General features: G+C 29.8%; 1 protein-coding gene across 1 annotated transcript; it reads right to left on the reverse strand.

Moving 5' to 3' along the window:
- Nucleotides 1-1,284: 1,284 nt before the first annotated feature.
- Nucleotides 1,285-17,692, reverse strand: LOC129965980 (probable serine carboxypeptidase CPVL). The gene is made up of 3 exons (XM_056080302.1): nucleotides 17,111-17,692; nucleotides 11,274-11,604; nucleotides 1,285-2,661 (listed from the first exon to the last, which is right to left on the reverse strand). Exons 1-3 carry the CDS (start codon nucleotides 17,426-17,428, stop codon nucleotides 1,871-1,873), a joined length of 1,440 nt encoding a protein of 479 aa, XP_055936277.1. The 5' UTR covers nucleotides 17,429-17,692; the 3' UTR covers nucleotides 1,285-1,870.
- Nucleotides 17,693-17,892: the final 200 nt, after the last annotated feature.

Below are 17,892 nucleotides of genomic sequence, written 5' to 3' on the forward strand. Positions count from 1 at the left end.
AAGATAATAACAATGTAATTGTTGAAGAAGTTATTGCTAATGAGGATGAAATATTAACCCATCAAGAATTGCTTCCTATAATTTATAAAAATTGTTCTATAAAAGATGACATATTATTAAAATACATACTAACTGAAAATAAAACAGAATATATGTCAATATTAGATTTTAAAACACGTTGGCACCGTTTACTCCAAACAGCACACATCACACTAGAACAGCACACATCACTATCTGAAGATTGTATATTACATTCAAAAATCGCACAGAAGAAAGGCATATCGAAATAGAAAATGTCTTATGGTATTTACATAATTATAATGATTTTAAAAATGAAAATGAAAAAGAAGAAAAGAAAATAATCAATTCAAATGTGATCAAGTTTATAGTAAATATTATTAAAAAATGTTTTCGGTACAGTTATCGGAGATTATGATGGCACTGATGTGAAAGGAATTGTCTCTTGAACAAAAATTAGAATTAGCGATAAAAGAAATTCAACAAAACAAAATTTAATACAGAAATCAGCTATATCCAAAACCATCCGATAAGAAATCGATTTATTTGAAGATGAGGGATTTAGTGGTAAATATTTGGAAAAAGTATGTCGCAAATTGCTAACAGTACCACTAACTATCGTAGATGCCGAAAGAGCGTTTTCGACAGCTAGTAATTTTTGCACAAAATTACTTTTCAGGCTTAATGACAGTACAATCGATGCATTATGTTTTTTAAGATCACATTTCAAAAATCTGTATTAGTACCACAGACTGAATAGTGATATTTACAATTTTTTGTGATTTAAATAAATAAGTTGTTCCTTTACTTTTTTGTGATTCTTTATATACTGTTATAATTTATAAGTTACAAATTATTTTTTGTGATATTTACCCTTTCTAATAAAACTGGCAAATAAAACAAAAAAAACACACCTGTGTTTTCTTTTTTTTTCTTTCTAAAATTTCTAATCCCGGTATTAAGATCTAAAAAATACCGAATACCGGTATTGTAATTTTGGTCCGGTATTGCAATCTCTACCTAGAACCCTAATAGAATTCAAAAACAAAAATGATTTGAAAGAATTTTGACTTGATTATCTTTGAACTAATTTATGGAATATAATCAAATAAAATTGTTGTTGTATCGTTTTTGTGAGATGAATAAAAATAAACATATTTCTCTTAGTCAGAATTTATAAAATTATGATACAATAAGATATTTAGTGAAAAATCAAATAAATTATCTATAACAAAACATAAAAGCAGAAAAAGATGAATAAAGATAATATGAAGATGAAGTATACTTTTTTCACACGACAATTTTTGATGAATTAATTATTATTCTCACATAAAATATAAATTAATATTTCAAATTTTATGAATTTAATGGTCAATTTTTAAAGAATTTAATAAGAATAATCTTTCTGTTTAGTAAGTTGGCTTCTTGTAGAAATATTGGGAGAACTATTCGTTTCTTTTTAACCTTTAATTAATAAATTTGAGTATGTATTCAGTCACATAACTTCTGATAATATCGTATACTAATAAAAAAATTTCGTCAAGAACTGTATCTTATCTTATTATGCAATAGAATGCAAATAAATTAAACACCGTCATTCAAGATACCTTTCTAATGCTGAAAACCAATTTTTTTTGTCTTCCTTTAAATAACTCCTATAAAAAAATGCATTCACAACTTAAAGTTGTTTCACGTACTATGAAACTTACCAGAAAGGGACTTAGTCGATGAATTTTGTAATTAAATCGAAACCATTATGGTTATCATAGGGTCACTATTTTTTTAGTCTTTTTTAATGGACACTTATAGAAAATGCATTCACAACTGAAGGCAGTTTTAAATGTTATGAAATTTACCAGAAAGGAACTTTGTCAATGAATCTTGTAATCAAATCAAAACCAACTTCTGGATTATCATACGGTAGAATATGTCCTACTTTCCTTACCAATACTTCATAGAAATCCCCAACATTATGTACGTATCCAGCTATTTCATTACTCCCCTTTAGCCTCCATATATGACGCTTAGCTTTCTTGTATTCAGCCGCGTGGGTCCAGTTAACTGATTTTAAGAAATTTAATGTCGCTGGATAAGGTATTATAATGTCCAGTTGACCATTATATATCATAACTCTGTAATGATCCATAATCACAGCCACTTTCGGTTTTACAGATTTCATAACGTCCATCAAAAGATACTTTTGCACGGTTTCTCCATTTTGGAAAGTTAAATTTCCTATGTGCAGTGCATTTCTAAACTGTGGCTTCTCAACGTAAGTTTGAAAATAAGAAAATTCTTTGGGAGTTTCACTTATTAAGAAATTATAATAAAAATTCATGCCGGTGAAGATTGTAAATAGACTCTTGTATGGAAGAATTGCAAAACTAATGATTAATTTGTCCATTTCTAGCACCGCATCGTAGAAGTCTTCTTTTTGTATGTGACGGACTATTGAGGACGACAGGTTCCTCATTTCGTCGGCCTGCATTTCATCCACCAGACCGATATTGTAGAGGTAAGTGCCATAGTCCATCATCGTCTCTGGGTCGCACATTCCATTACCGATGGCTATACCAGTCAGCTTCACGGCGGACTGTGATCCCATAGAATGTATTTTATAGGCAAGAGAAGGAATATATTTACCTGTAATAAAGCAAAATAATAGCAATTTAATGTTTCATAATATTAATAATGGAAGAAGAAAATTCAATCCTCTTAGCCGCTAAGTAGAAAATTGAATTATTCTAAATTTTTAATTCATATATTTGCACATTGCCTATAATTTACTAAGCTAAATTTTTTTTAACTGAAAGGACATTATATGTATAATGGCAGTGGAAAAATAAATTAATATTGTAGTAAAATGATCCTTAAGGAACGAGGACAAAATAAAAATCTTCAAAGACAATTTGCTATCTACACGAATATTAAAAATTGTTGTTCTCAAATCCAAATTTATATTAGATGTAATATCATGCTCATGTATGTGGTGACAGACAGACATCCTGATTGGAAAGCCGTACCTGTTCACCAGCGCCACTGATGGATTCGAACAGAGTTAATGAGTTGGAGACCAGACTCCTTACAATAAGATGAGTGACAATGGCTCTTAGAAAGAATTTTAATGAATATGAAGAACTGTAACTTAATCACGATGAAGAATCGTGTTTTTATTTTCTAACAATTTTACTTTATTTTCATTTAGAATCCTAACTCCAAATCTGTAAAATATTTTATATCAATAAAATATCTGCGATTCAATAATCGTGATTACTGTCTCCGGCCATTGCCCCACATGTATAAATGCTTGAATCAAGTCTTGTAAGTCTCAATTGCGTCAGAATTCTTTTTGAAAACTTAGGAATTATGTTGCCTGATCATTTCGATGAAAATGCTTCCGAATATGGTGAAATATTTTTAAAAAATTCTATTCTTTATTCTTGTATCTAGAAGATGTCTTAACGTTGTACTTGACAAAACTGTTATGAATTTTGAATGCATTCTTCCACTAATATTTAAGAGATTATTATATGTCCAATGATTATGATAATTAATAACTAATAAGCAATCAACTATCTCGATAATTGATCAAGTTTTGTTTAAAGTTCTGAAGATCCGTTCATATTTATTTAAATTTGATTTAGTTAATAGTACTATTAATTTTATAAAGCCAACATCAATCTTTTTTTCCTTGTTCTTACACTTCATATTTCCATTTTTCCATTTCCTTGGATTACAAATGGACCTGTGAAAATCGAGAAAACAAAAATAAAGACGTTGTCCTGAAAAAAAAATCCATTTTTGAGATAAAACAACTTAATGAATACGCATTTTTAAAAAGAAGTATGATATGTGGTCATACTTTTAGTGGTGGTAAGTTATCGAATTTCTGATTCTTTCTCTTCAAATTATGTTATTTTGTATTAATTACACAATTCAGAATTTGTTTGCTTGTTTATTCTTTATTATTAGCCGCTTTTGGTGGCTAGTTGATTCGTTCTAACATTGTTATGTTCTTTATGCTATAAATTCTCTTAATTTTATGCCTTTATCTTTATAAAGAGAAAAAGAAATTAAAAATGGTAGTCCCGCATTAAATGAAATCTTCTACCCGAATTTGATTCAGAAGTTAAATCTTATTCGTAAGTTTTACAGAAATTTAAAAATCTTATTAAAAGTATGCCTGGCATTGAAACCTACTGAACATAAATCTTAGAAAATTAATCCGGATCTTCAAATCTTGATCATGAACAATAGAGAAAAAGCCAGGATGAGATATTAGTAGCAAAAAAGAAGGTAGTTTGAATTTTACTTCAACCATAAAATATATTGTTGTAAAATCTTTATAAAAATTAAATGAAATATTAAAAAATATTATACGAAAAAATTATATCGCTGAAAATTTTTATTTTTCAAGTTTAAAGCGATATAAAGGATTATTATAAAGGAGTGCAAATTTTGAGCTGATCCTTTTGTGCTGCAATGTTTAAGAAAGTCATGGATTAAAAACGTCGAAATCCAGTTTAACTTTTAATTAATTAAAAGCTCAAAAAAATTAATTCAAAAAAATTAATCCTAGGTACTTATTATCATTCTCCAAAGAAAATTTGTTGGGAAGTGTTCTTTTTCTGATCTAAGCAGTCCGGCATGCATATATACATGTACATACCCACACAAAATATTTAAATATTGCGGAAATTATATTTTTGATTGAATTATATTATTATCAATGCTAGAAATTATATTGAATACAATAATTAAATTGTTTTTAAAATTCAACTATTCGTTATACAAACGGAATGTTTGCACGGTAGGTGTAAATGAGTTTATTCCTCTGTAAGCTTATTTCTCTTGGCAGTCATTTTCAGACCCAATTCATCACTAGACAGATGGTCAATACTTTGACACATTTGATTCAAAATATCATAAGCATTTACATTTTAAGCAATAAGTCTGTATATTAAATTTTATTTCTTGAAACTCTGTGCGTTTTGTTGCTATTGTAGTTTCTTGTATCTGGAACAACTAGGCAGATTTACAGTAAAAAGATTTTATTTAACATATGATAGGAATCTAGACATTTGATGTAAAAACATATACCGAAATTCGTTCTTTTAACTCAAAGTATTACATAGAGATTGCAGATATACAGAGCAAAAGATCTAAAGATCAGAGAGATCTAAAATTTTAAGATTCGTCAAAATCTCGAATTTTCTGACGATTAGAATTTTTTTCTTTGAATACTTTATATACGAGAAAATAAAAATGAGGCCTATCGGTTTTTCAATGATCATTATTTATAGTTCATTGCTATAAGAGAAAGCAATTCGGATTCAAAAGTATGAATCATCATTCAACTGATTTTTATGTCGTGTATTAAACTAGACAACTTAAAAGCCGATAGGAAGTTTAAAAGCAACAAGGTTTGATAATATGCAGTAATGATGCGCCGAGTTCTAAATCTTCTTTCTGTTAGTGTAAACCCTCATTCATAGAGCTGATTTAGTTTAGTATACATTATCATAGGAACGTAGAGCCTTTTGGTGATTTATGTATAAGCTAAGTAAAGTCATTAAAAGAAAGATGTCTTACTGAGATTTGCCAGAAAAATGGACATCAATGGACATTCTTCCTGATTCGTATTTAATCTTACAGAATGTAACTCATATAGCTTCCAAAGATGGAAATCGAACGTGTCAAGCATATCTGATAGTGCCATCAGCGACGATTTCGTTTCTACAACGTTAACCTACTTTTTCAGTTTCGCATTGTATTATTGCATCTTTTAGTGTCCACTCTCCATTAAGCATTCATCATATATTTTTGATTGCGACGGTTTTATACTTTATAGCATTTTTGTGACACTTTTTTTATTTAGATAATACATTTTAGAGTATTCAGTGAGAAATAAATTTCAACAAATGAATCAGAGCAATCGCTTGCTTAACGATAAAATGTGAAACTCTTTTTTTTCAAGTCATGTACTACCGACAGTTAATATATTTGGATCCGGCAAACAGTCTCAGTCAGGCAATCTCTATATGTATAAAACAGTCTATCTATATATATAAAACTAGAAAATTATTGATTTTGTTTGCTTGTACGTATGTTTGAAGTTCCATACCTCTCATTTATCTTCCTTCTGAATAAAATCTGTGGACACTGAACAATGTCTTGAGCACCATGACTGCTCAGATTTTTATTTTCCTAGATCACAAATGAACGTTTTGTGTTTCCTAGTGTAGTGAAGAGAACCGAGTATACGTTTTCTTTTTTCTCATCGATTGAAACGAAATTTGAAAACAGAACTAAATTTTAGTAACGAAATTACATTTCAATTTTCATTTGGTAAATGGTTGCATTTTTGATTTATCGCTTAAGATGTAGGTGAATGTCCAATTCAACAAACGGACTGCCCTTGATGGATTTGGTTAAAAAATCTGGCATAGATACAATTTAGATGTTAAAGTTGTGTACCAAATTTTATCCATTTAGCGTTTTGAACGTGGAGATTCATCAAAATCTCGAGTTTGAATTTCTTTTCGATTACGATTCTTTTTATATCTTGTATAAGAGAAAGTAATGAAGATTAAATGCACTTTCCGACATTCAACATTAAGAAATAAAGTTTGGTACCCTAACAAAAAATACGCGGCTAAAGTTATAACTCTTAAAATTATATTTGAGACACGATTTAAAGATTTTAAATTTTCAAAGGAAATGTTTTCTTTTATTTCTTGCATGGATATACTGTGATAGTAGTGCTTAACCATGAACAAATAGAGATGATGTACTGTTTTGATGACAAGGTTCAGTCATGTTAGGATGACGACACTTTATTAATATTTACTAGTTAGTTAGAGAAACACATTCAAAATTTGATTGGCATAATACAGCATTTCCATGTTTGGAAGTATTTATTTGAAGTAATTATTTTCAGTTATGAAAGGAAATAAGTCTCTAGTCGAATTAATTATTACTAATATGTTTTTCTCCTACATCAAGAGGAAAGCATTAATTGCAGGATTATCCTAGATTTTTTCTACATTGCCTTTTTAAAATTAATTTATAGTGGCCGGGGTAGCATGATAGGTAGGGCGTTGGATTGGCATCCCTTCGGTTGCGAGTTCAAACCCTACCGCGCGAAGACTCTCCGTGTGGGTGGTGGGTGGCACACGCATAAAACTGTCGTGATCGCAAAGTCCTCCATGTCGAGAATAATACCACTGGGGGTACTGGTTCATAGGTGATCGTTCTCTGATTCAGGTCTAAATTACGATCTGTGGATGAGTGAATGAAATGTTTGAATGAAGTCCGCCCCGTAAAAAGGGCTGTGATGTGTGAGTAGCTAAGTCGTACTCTTGACCGTAGTTGGCACTATTGCAAAAACAAGAGATGCTCATTTGGCTTAAATCGCAGACAAATAACTGCCAACGGGCTTTAAAGTGCCATAAATCAAAACAACAAAATAAATTTACGTTTCTATAAAATTGAATTTGAGTTGGAGAGTTAAGATAAAACAACTGATGGAAGATTTTTATTTTCCATTGTATAGTATTATAACGATCTCGGGGAATCCTGACAAAAATTTTCCGTCTCTGAAGCTAGATAAAAGTGTAGCTGACTTTCAAAACTAAAAAATTATTACTTTTATTCAGAATAAGCTGAGCTGTGAAAAAAAATAACATATATAATGGTGAACAGAATTTTTTTTTATTGGGTTGCATTAGCAAGTACAATCCGTAACAAGCCAGAAAATAACTCTCCGGTAGGTTTCCGACCCATTGAAGTTAGAATAAATCTACAGAATGGATTTTCCAAACGAGAGGTTTTTGGAAAGAAAGTTTCTTCTCCGTGAAAACGAAGTTAGAGGACTTAAATCATGTACAACTTTTGATTTGCTTAGCTGACGTTGAATACTTACTTTCTGCTTATTTATTCTTTTCTTTTTCATAGTTTTTAAATTGCGCTTTAAAACATCAAAACAATGCAATGTATTTAAAGGATATATTGAACTAAAATTAATTGCTGATAGAAAATGCATAATTATCAAAATTGGTGCAAACATATTTCTAAGGGCAAAAAAAGAAATATACAAGCAAATAAATTTTGCTTTCAAATGAGATAAGAAAGAATATTTTTTTTACTGAAGCTAACAAAAACTTGACATATATTAAAAATAAGCTTATTTATCTTCAAAGATTATGTAACAAAATTTTAAGGTTTTTTTTTTTAAATATTACCTGTAAAATTTTAATAGTAAAGAATGACCCTAAAAAGCAATTTTTATTGAATGAAGGAATATTTTTTTTTGAAAATGTAATAATCAAGCGTATTTATTAATAAAAATAAGCGGGGGTGCCTACCCGAAACTTCTTCCTTCCTTCCTAATAAAGGCGCCATCACCCTCTCGCCTATCAAAACATATTGCAGAATTCAGGCAAAATCGTGAAACTGCGAGTGCTCAGATTTTTATTTCTGTCTTCTACATTTTCGCTTCTTTGTATAGTGAAGAATTCCAAGTAGGCATTTTGGGCTGCTATAGTCTAATGATTGAAACCAAATTTTGATGGTTTTGGTGCTTTCTTTGATTATCACACTTACGGGCATCGAAAATGTGTAGTCCAAAAATTAGTTAATCCCCTCACCCATTTTTTGTTTAAAATTTGATACAGATTTAAATTTTGTTGATAAGATTGTGTATCAAATATGAACTATCTAACTAAGTGCATTTTGTAGTTATCTTATTCACTTGTACACGTGACACAAGCAAACTTCATATATGTGGAATTGTTTTAAAATTTATCAGACATTCACATATTACATTTCTTTCTTCTAGCTCTAAGTAATTTTAAGTTATTGTAATAAGAGACAGAAGAATGGTCAGACAGACGTAATTCGCCCCCCCCCCATACTTAACTTTCGGATTCAGATTCGTCAAAATCTCGAGTTCGATGACTACAATACTTTCTCTTAATGTACTTTCTTTACAAGAAAGTAATAGAAGTTTAACTGATGTATTTAAATACGCACGATTAGTTGGTTTGCGATTTTAGCGCAAGTGCCAGTTTTGTCTAAACTGCTTTGAACTTTAAAAAGCAATTCTCGTATGTATCTAAATTTATTTTGTGCACCTTGGAAACGGCTGTAACGATTTTAATCAAATTTTATATTTAGTTAAGGTTTTGATTTTTAAGTTTATCCAAATAGGTGCCAGAAAAAACGATTCTGCAAGTACATGAAAAAACAAATTATAACTAACTATTAGAATAAATATAATTGACTTCCGCTTCGAAGTATGGGCAGTGGAGTATGATGGGCAGAACATTATGAATGACACGTGTGTTGCGGATCCTTTGTTCAAGTCGCGCTTTCAGTTTTTTTGTGAACAAAAAAAAAAAAAAAAAAAAAAAAAAAGGCGAGTTTTAAAAAAAGTTTTAAAAATTGGAAAAAAGGCCTTTCTTTGGTTAAAAAGAGGTATACAACAAATTTTTTTTAGTTTAGGGGTTTATCAAATGATTAGCTTAACATTTTGCAGATAGTTAAAAAATATATTAGGTAGTTCCAGAGCTAAAAGAAGTAAGCCGTATTTCTCTCCACTCTTTAAATATTGAGTCTCAATTAATAAATAATATGAGATTTTCAGTTTTTTTCTTGCTTTATTAAGCGTTACAAAGCAATTATAAAATTACAGAACATATTAAGTCATTATACCCAATTTGAACAAAAAAATTTTAATTTACAAAATTTTTCGTTAGAAAATTTTATTGAAGATTAGAATTTGAGAAACTAGCATTTAAGGATGAATAATAATATATATATATATATATATATATATATATATATATATATATATATATATATATATATATATATATATATATATATATATATATATATATATATATATATATAACTTCCCAAGAAACGGTCTCAAAAAATCAAATGATTTAATACAGAATATTTCACACATTAAGACTATTGAATAAAAAAATCTTATTTTCACAAAGAAATTGACTTTTTAATGTAACATATGGAGATATATAGTTCGAAAAATGTATTTTTCGGTTTGAGGTAAAATCTGAGACCTGGAGATTCCTCAAATCTCGAATTCAAAATTTTTTGGCAATTACAATGCCTTCTTTACCAAGTAAAAAGATTTTGAATCAAATTTACAAAAAAGAATCTTGGCGTCGAAAGCCTTAGAGAATGGATTTTCTTTATTCAAAGAAATTAAATGTCCTTCTGTTCTTGTTGGCGAGTGGAAAAATATATTCACGTGCTCTCGTTTTTGCGCGAGAGGGAATTAGAACAGCAATTGTCTTATAAGATAAAAAGAAACTGTACCCGTCCTGTGACATTTGAGTAAAGCCAAGACATTCGAGAGAAACGCGGTGCGGTGAGCGTGATAAAATTGGCGCTGAGCAAAGCCAATTACTTCGCCAACTGTGTTCCAATTTCCGATCACACGAGTTCGCTATATAAGCTATTTGGATAATGAGATGGGAAGCTGAAGTGAATAGGCTGATCGGATAGTTACGGCCATTACAACGGAACCCTTATTTGACCTGGTAATGACTATTTTATGTTACTGCATACACTCAACAAAAAAATTTTGATCATATATAAATTACTTCCGAGATTTTATAATATATTTCACTCTAATATATACAAAAAAAAATTATGAAAACATTGAGTTTTATTCGCTTTGTTATTGGGAGATAGCGAGTCACCTGGTTCATGATAATTAAGGTTTGTTTTGCCATTATTATTTAAAATATTAAAAGCAAAATTATTTTTATGTCATTGTAAGTGTTTATATTGCACTTGATGATGAATGGTGGCAAAAAGGGAAAGCAAAATTTTAATTTACAGCAAATTAACAAGTAAGGAATTTAAAACAATATTTGCTAATTCTATTTTAAGAAACAATAATTGTGATAGCACAACAATTTGTGATAACAAAAATAAATAGCTTTCCGGTTTGTTTATCTTTTTAGAGAAACGGAAATTTTTCTACTTTCAGTTAGCAATCATCTGAATACCTAAGAAGTGCACGTTAACCCTATATTGTTTTTTAAATAGTAATGGGGCGTTATATGAGAGTCTTCATAATTTACATGGCCCGGGGTCGAAAATTGTCAAAATTTATCAATGTTGCTAACCACCCAAAGATCTACAATTATTTGTAACCAGATACAAAATGAAAAGCAAAGCAACAATAATTTCATGCTTAAAATAAAATACTACTTTACCAGCATACGATTCTCCTGCGATGTAAAAATCATTTTTCTGATACTCGGGAAACAAAACAAAAAACTGTTTTAAAAATTTGTACATGTCTTCCGCCATTTCTTCCTGATTTGTAACATATCCCTTCGGATCGTCTGTGAAGCTGAATCCTGTACCAACAGGATTATCCACAAATATTATTTGGTAGGTTCTCGCCCAGTTATACTTTCTAATACTCGCGGTCATGTTGGCGTCGATCACATAAGGTCCGTTCTCGACGAAAAGGCCGAAAAATCCACTGACGCCTGGACCTCCTTGGAGCCATAGCAGAACAGGTGCATTTTTATTGTTATTCTGAAAATAACAATAAAAATAAAGTTGGGAAAAAATCTTCAGTTGATGTATGCATGCAATTTTTACTTTTTTCGTGTACAAAATGTATACGAAAATGTATATATGTATACAAAATTTATATATGTATTCAAAGTGAAAGCACAGTAATCGTCAAAAACTTCTATTTCGAACGTTTGAACAAATGAATTTCAACGATATGAGTCGAGTCCTAAAAATCTTTTTCTAATTATGTCTGCATATCTCTCTGTCTCTGAATTCGATAAAAAAAAATGTTTATGATATTTATACAGATTAAAAGAATTCTATTGAAGCACTTATGCACACATCAAAACACATTTATTTTTAAAAGACAATCTCTATAAATAAGTTTTGGATAAAATTGGATTCAATTGGATATAACTGGACACAATTAAATTGAAACTTTAGTTCAGTCATATTAACACCTCACTTTAAAGCAAGACCGGGGTTATTTTGGGACAAACATTGTCATTTTGAACTGCAGCCTTATGACAAGAACGCCACCTGAACTGGTACCCTCTCTCTAGACTTCCTCCCCACATTAATGGGAGGACATTTACCCCCAACGGATTTAACATGAACCAGACTCGTTTACAAGATGCTTCGTTGGTGGAATCAGGTCTAGGAGTCAAGATTTTACCATTCGGTCCAAGTGCTGAATTCCATGAACAGTTGAACTAGAAACAGAACAGTTGATACTATGAAAATCATTTTGTTCCTCTAAACGATATGTAAAATAAAATAAATAATAATAATAAAAAAACTGACGAATGGTCACAGCCATCCATTGCAAGTCCCAGCAAACAAATTTTAACAATAAAACTGTAAAATTCATACGACTAACGATTGGCCATACATATTTTAATCATAATCATCTACTAGAGGCTGAGACGCTAATAATGTACATGTCATGTGTGGGTCATGTCACAATTTTATTTATTAGATATATTTTGAATGAATGCATCCATTTTAATAACTTAAGAATGAAATATTTTTATAGACTTTACAGATTTATTGGAAAATATTTCAAATCTAAGATTGTTTAATTTTATCACCGAAACCGGGTTTAGTGATCATATTATCATTCATATATATATATATATATATATAATTTTACTTACTTGGTCTTCTATTTTTTTTTGTAATTTTTTTAGCTGTTATTCTTTACTAGGATGTTTTTTTTTTTTAATAATGTCATAAATAACTTGACCGAAGTAATACTACTTTTGGGTCATAAAACTCCAATCAGAAACGCTTCGAGATAGATGGAAGCAATTTAGCAGATGGGTTTTACAAAATACATTTTTTAGATTTCTGTCAAATTTCATAAGAAATTCATTTTCAGGACATTTTTACCTCTTTCTGTCAGTCCGAGTAAAAGTGACTAAGATGAGTAAGGAAAAATTAGATAGACAAAATGTCGCATATAATTACAGCATCTTAAATAGAGATGATGACAATTCTGTCATCGGGTTGACCGTCTGTCATTCATTATAGTCGTAGGCATGCGAATGCGATAATTGAGAATTACTCCTACATGGATAAAGGAAATTCTGTGTGCTTTCTTGTTATTATATTGTAATTTTGTGTAAATTATGGGTAATGGTGGCTTGCATGGCATATGTGGTTTTAATCTGTGAACGAAAATACTTCAGAAATGTATATTTAGTTGTCTTCATTATGCAAGGAAGCACAAAAATTTCTAGCAAGAGTTTTTGAAATGGAAAAAAAATCTGACCTGTTGTGGGGTTCACTCTCTTTCTGTAGGTCTATATTTTTTCTGGTGGGAAACGACACTTTTATTAAGAAATATGCTAGAAGGTTTCGGGTGAGAACTCCCACTGCTTTTTAATTTTACCGTGTAAGAAAAAAAAATGTATGATACGAGTTTTTGTACTTGTGATTATTTTAAACGTGATGGCAGATTATACGAAAAAGTGGAATTAGAAAGATTTTAGAAGAAAATAACAGAAAAAAAATATAAAAATCCTGATTGCGCTTTGTATTTGGGAAAGAAAGCAATATTCCGTGAGTATACTAAAAAGCATATTTTTAAAAAAAATATTTGCAATATATCTGCAAATGAATGTATTGTCAGTTTCATCCATTATGTTTTTCAAAAAAAAAAAAAAAAAAAAAAACGAGAGAGATGAACGCTTTTTAAATGGATTTTTGTGTAGCAATTCCAGCCTTCTGCTTTATCTCACTTTAAAAATGGTTGAAAATCAACTATATTGCTTTCTGTTTTCAATTTACGCTATTCACCGAAATTACAAAGCAAGGAAGACAAAATAAATAACTAAAAAACCCCAAGATTACAATAAAAATTCATTATCTGCTTAAAAAAAATATAAAAGCTGAAAAATTCTTTGAAAAAAAAAAGCTTTTATATATATATATATATATATATATGTGTGAAAAGTCTTCTGGAAGAATAACTTGTTTATATTTTTTCTCAACATTTCTTTTCATCTAAATTTCCAAAAATATTTGCCAATATTTTTTTTTTATGATTTATTATTTTTTAAAAGATTTCTTAGTTTAATATATAATTCTTCAAGGCTCTCGGCCTCATGGATTCAGTAAGCAACACACACTGAAAACGTCTTAGAAGATGTGGAAAAATACCATGAGTTATGAAGTTTTTTTTTTTTTTTAAAAACCGGATTAATGCATCGAAATCATTTTTTAGAACAGTTTTTTAGTGTAATCTTATAAAAAAAATGATAAAAATATTTCGGACCCAATAAACGTTTATACGAAAAATTACACAAAATATCTATAAATCTATTTGAAAAATACTTATTGCACTTGAAAATGTACTTGCATCAACAGTAAAAATCTAAAAATAAAATAACAGAAAATAACACTCAATGTGCTGAATAAATATGAAAGCAGTCATTGCTTAGCCTTTCTCTGTGTTTTCGCCATTTATCAGGTAATTAAAAATTAGCAATTGTATTGATTTCTGTGTTTTATTTTCTTATTCTTTCATTTTTAATTCATTGCTATAAATAAATAGTGTGGATTCTTAGAATAAGTTTTTGGAATCTGTGTTTGCGTTTTTTTCTTGCATCCCGGTAGTTTATTTTTAAAAATAAGCTACCATTCATCACCATTCGTATTGAATTAAAATTTAGTGAAATGATAGGTTAATATCTAATCAAAGTTATATCAAATAATCAAGTTGTCAAAATACTATATTATCATTAAGAATATAAAAGTGCTTAAGATATCAAATCTCTGCCACATTGTAAAATAAATATTCGATTAGAAGATTCCCATTATACGAATATGAAATAAATGAAGTTAAATAAAACCATGTAATAATAAATTTAAGCGAATGGAAACTGAATATTCGATTATTGAACTGTTTAACTATATATATATGTAAAGATATTTTAAACTTTTAATTAATTTAATTAATTTTCATAGTAACTTCATTCTAAAAATATTCTCTTATTTCGTGATCCAATTCCACTTCCTCTACTTAATTAATTCAAGAGAAGCTTCATAAAATTGCTTAATCAGCTAAACGCCGATACTTTCACACGCTCGGCGTGAAGGGGTAAAAATGTCCAGTAAGCACATTCTTTCTTAAAAGATCCCTGTGTTTCCCTTACATGTGATTGACATGTATCGGAAATCTCTATCAGAATCTTATTAATATATTAGCACAATGAAGAAATATTTTCCCTATCGAAATCTAAGGTTATATAAGGCGAGGGATAATTTATTTCGGCCCTTTTTCCCCACTCCGGCTTTTGTACTGCTCTGTGGCGGACGTCTTGTCCGCGGCTCTGCTTGTAAATAATTATGCTTTCCCGATGGATTAAAAAGAATTTTAAAATGTAAAAAGTCTCTTCACTGCTGGTCCAAACTGCATTCTACTTCACAACAAATAATATTTTATATATATATATATATATATATATATATATATATATATATATATATATATATATATATATGGTAAATGTGTTTAATCTGATGATTATGTATTATTGCCAGTGATTATTCATAATTTCAACTAAACTTATTTGATAATTTTATAAAAAATTAAATTTATTTGATTTATACATTAAGATAATAGTCAATTACTCTGTGTTGTGACTTATGGCACGTTACAAGCCCACTGACAATTACTTGTCAGCAATTTGAGCCGAATGGGTATCTCTCGTCTTTTCAGGTGCGCCAACTAGGGCCAACAGTACAACTTAGTTACTCACATTCGCGTGCACAGCTCCTTTTTACAAGGGGGCACATTCAAACACCTTACAGATAGAACACAGAAGAAGAAAAATCTTACCTCTGCCGGGACTCGAACCCGGGACGCCCAGATCTCGAGCCCAGACGCCAGCTACCGCTATGCCAATTGCTTTGAATAATATAACATAATATGCATGCTGTCCCAAAGTTTGAAATTTTAAAGAAATCTAAAAAACTATGATATAAATATTTAATACATCTAACACAGTTTCATAAGACGGAATTTCAAAATGAGCATAAATCTTGAATCTTATCAAATGTAAGAAGTAACCATTGAATGAATTTTGTAGTGGTTATTTTCGTGCGCTTTTAATTAATTGGACTTCTTTCCTGCTTTTGAAGCACCCTGCTTTTAAATTAAGGTCTTTCACATACATATAATGAATCTTGGGATTGATTTTTAACCCTCTTTCTTACATGCTGGAATTCTGAAATATTAGATAATGGAGCCTGATTGCAAAATTTAATTAAGGAATCATCAATTAATTTTAATAAAAGTTTCTTTCTATTTGGGGAACGTAATCGATCAGTGAATTTGAGAAAAACTAATAGCAAGATTTTATAATGAATGTAATGCTAAGAAATAAAGACTAAAAAAAACTAAAGAAACAAGTTAAAACTAAATAAAACTAAAAAATAACTAAAGAAAACTTAAAAAACTAAAGAAAAAAGTAAATAACAATAAAAAAATTAAAAAGTGGTTTAGTATACTAAAAATTAAAATTAAAAAAAAAAATTGCGAGATTCAGAAAAAAAATCGTAAGTATACGAAGTTACGGAAACAATTTTCTAAAGAAATTATACTACAGAAAATATAATTAGAACAAAAATACTGAAATCTTCAATAAAACGTGAAGCACAAGATGCAACACGAATAAACTAAGTTCCGTCAACATGACAAATCGATTTTTAACGGAGATTTTTAGCAAAAGTTTTTAATTTGTTAGACTATCAAAAATATTAAAAACATTTTATTAACTAAATTCGTTAAAAAATTAATAAATAAAACGTTTCTAGAACACTTTAAAAAATTCTGTTTTCTAATAATTTTATTAATAATTAATTATATTAAGACTACGCATCGAGTACTTAAAGAAAAATATTATTAAAAAAAGTGATTAAAATATTAAGGAGACTCACTATTATAGAGAATCCTTCATAAAAAAAGAAATATATTTACCAGCAAACGAGTATATTGCAAATAAACTACACTACTCACCATTGCAGGAAAGAACCAGAAAAATATATTGCTATTGAATTCTTTATTCACGGTAATAAAGCCACTGTAACTCAATACTTGAGGAGCACTTGGTAGACATCCGGTTTTACTCAAAACGCGCGCTTTATCAATGTCCCCAGATTCAATATACTTTGTTAAAAACAATGGCTCACCGGCATCATTTTTTGAAAAGTTGCAGTTTTTAACAAAACTATTTAATGCCACCGCTCCGTCCACCTTACTCAATTGGCTTACGCTAAAAGCAATGGCGGTTACAAACAAAATCAAACCCTTCTTGTTGACATTCTTTCCTTCCATTATGGGAGACGTGAGAGTTTGGTTTTCTTATCCTCTGCCGATTCTCGCACAAATCGAACTCCTTTAGAAATTAATCTACCTTCAGGTAACTGCCCACAACCCCCGTGGCTACGACTGATAACAGTTTATCTTCCTCTTAATGAATGAATAAAAACTGCTCACGAAAAGCACAAGCAACGCTGCTGTGGTTGAGAAAAAATGAAACAAACTAGAATCGGCGTAACTTTCGCCAAGTGAAGGTCCTACCCTCCGGCGGGGAGTAAATGGCCTTCGTGGTTTAAATAACAAGTGGTTCTCTCTCTCTCTCTCTCTCTTTTGTTGTTGTTGCTTGTTTGTTTTGTTATCTCTCCCTCGCTATTCTGGAGGAAAGATTGCTGAAATCGCTTTTTATCAAATAATTTGTCAATTCTGGTTATATTATGTGACTACATTTTCTGAATTTCAATCTGGGTGCTTTATATTTC

Source organism: Argiope bruennichi, chromosome 4, assembly GCF_947563725.1.
Source record: "Argiope bruennichi chromosome 4, qqArgBrue1.1, whole genome shotgun sequence".
NCBI classification, from domain to species: domain Eukaryota; kingdom Metazoa; phylum Arthropoda; class Arachnida; order Araneae; family Araneidae; genus Argiope; species Argiope bruennichi.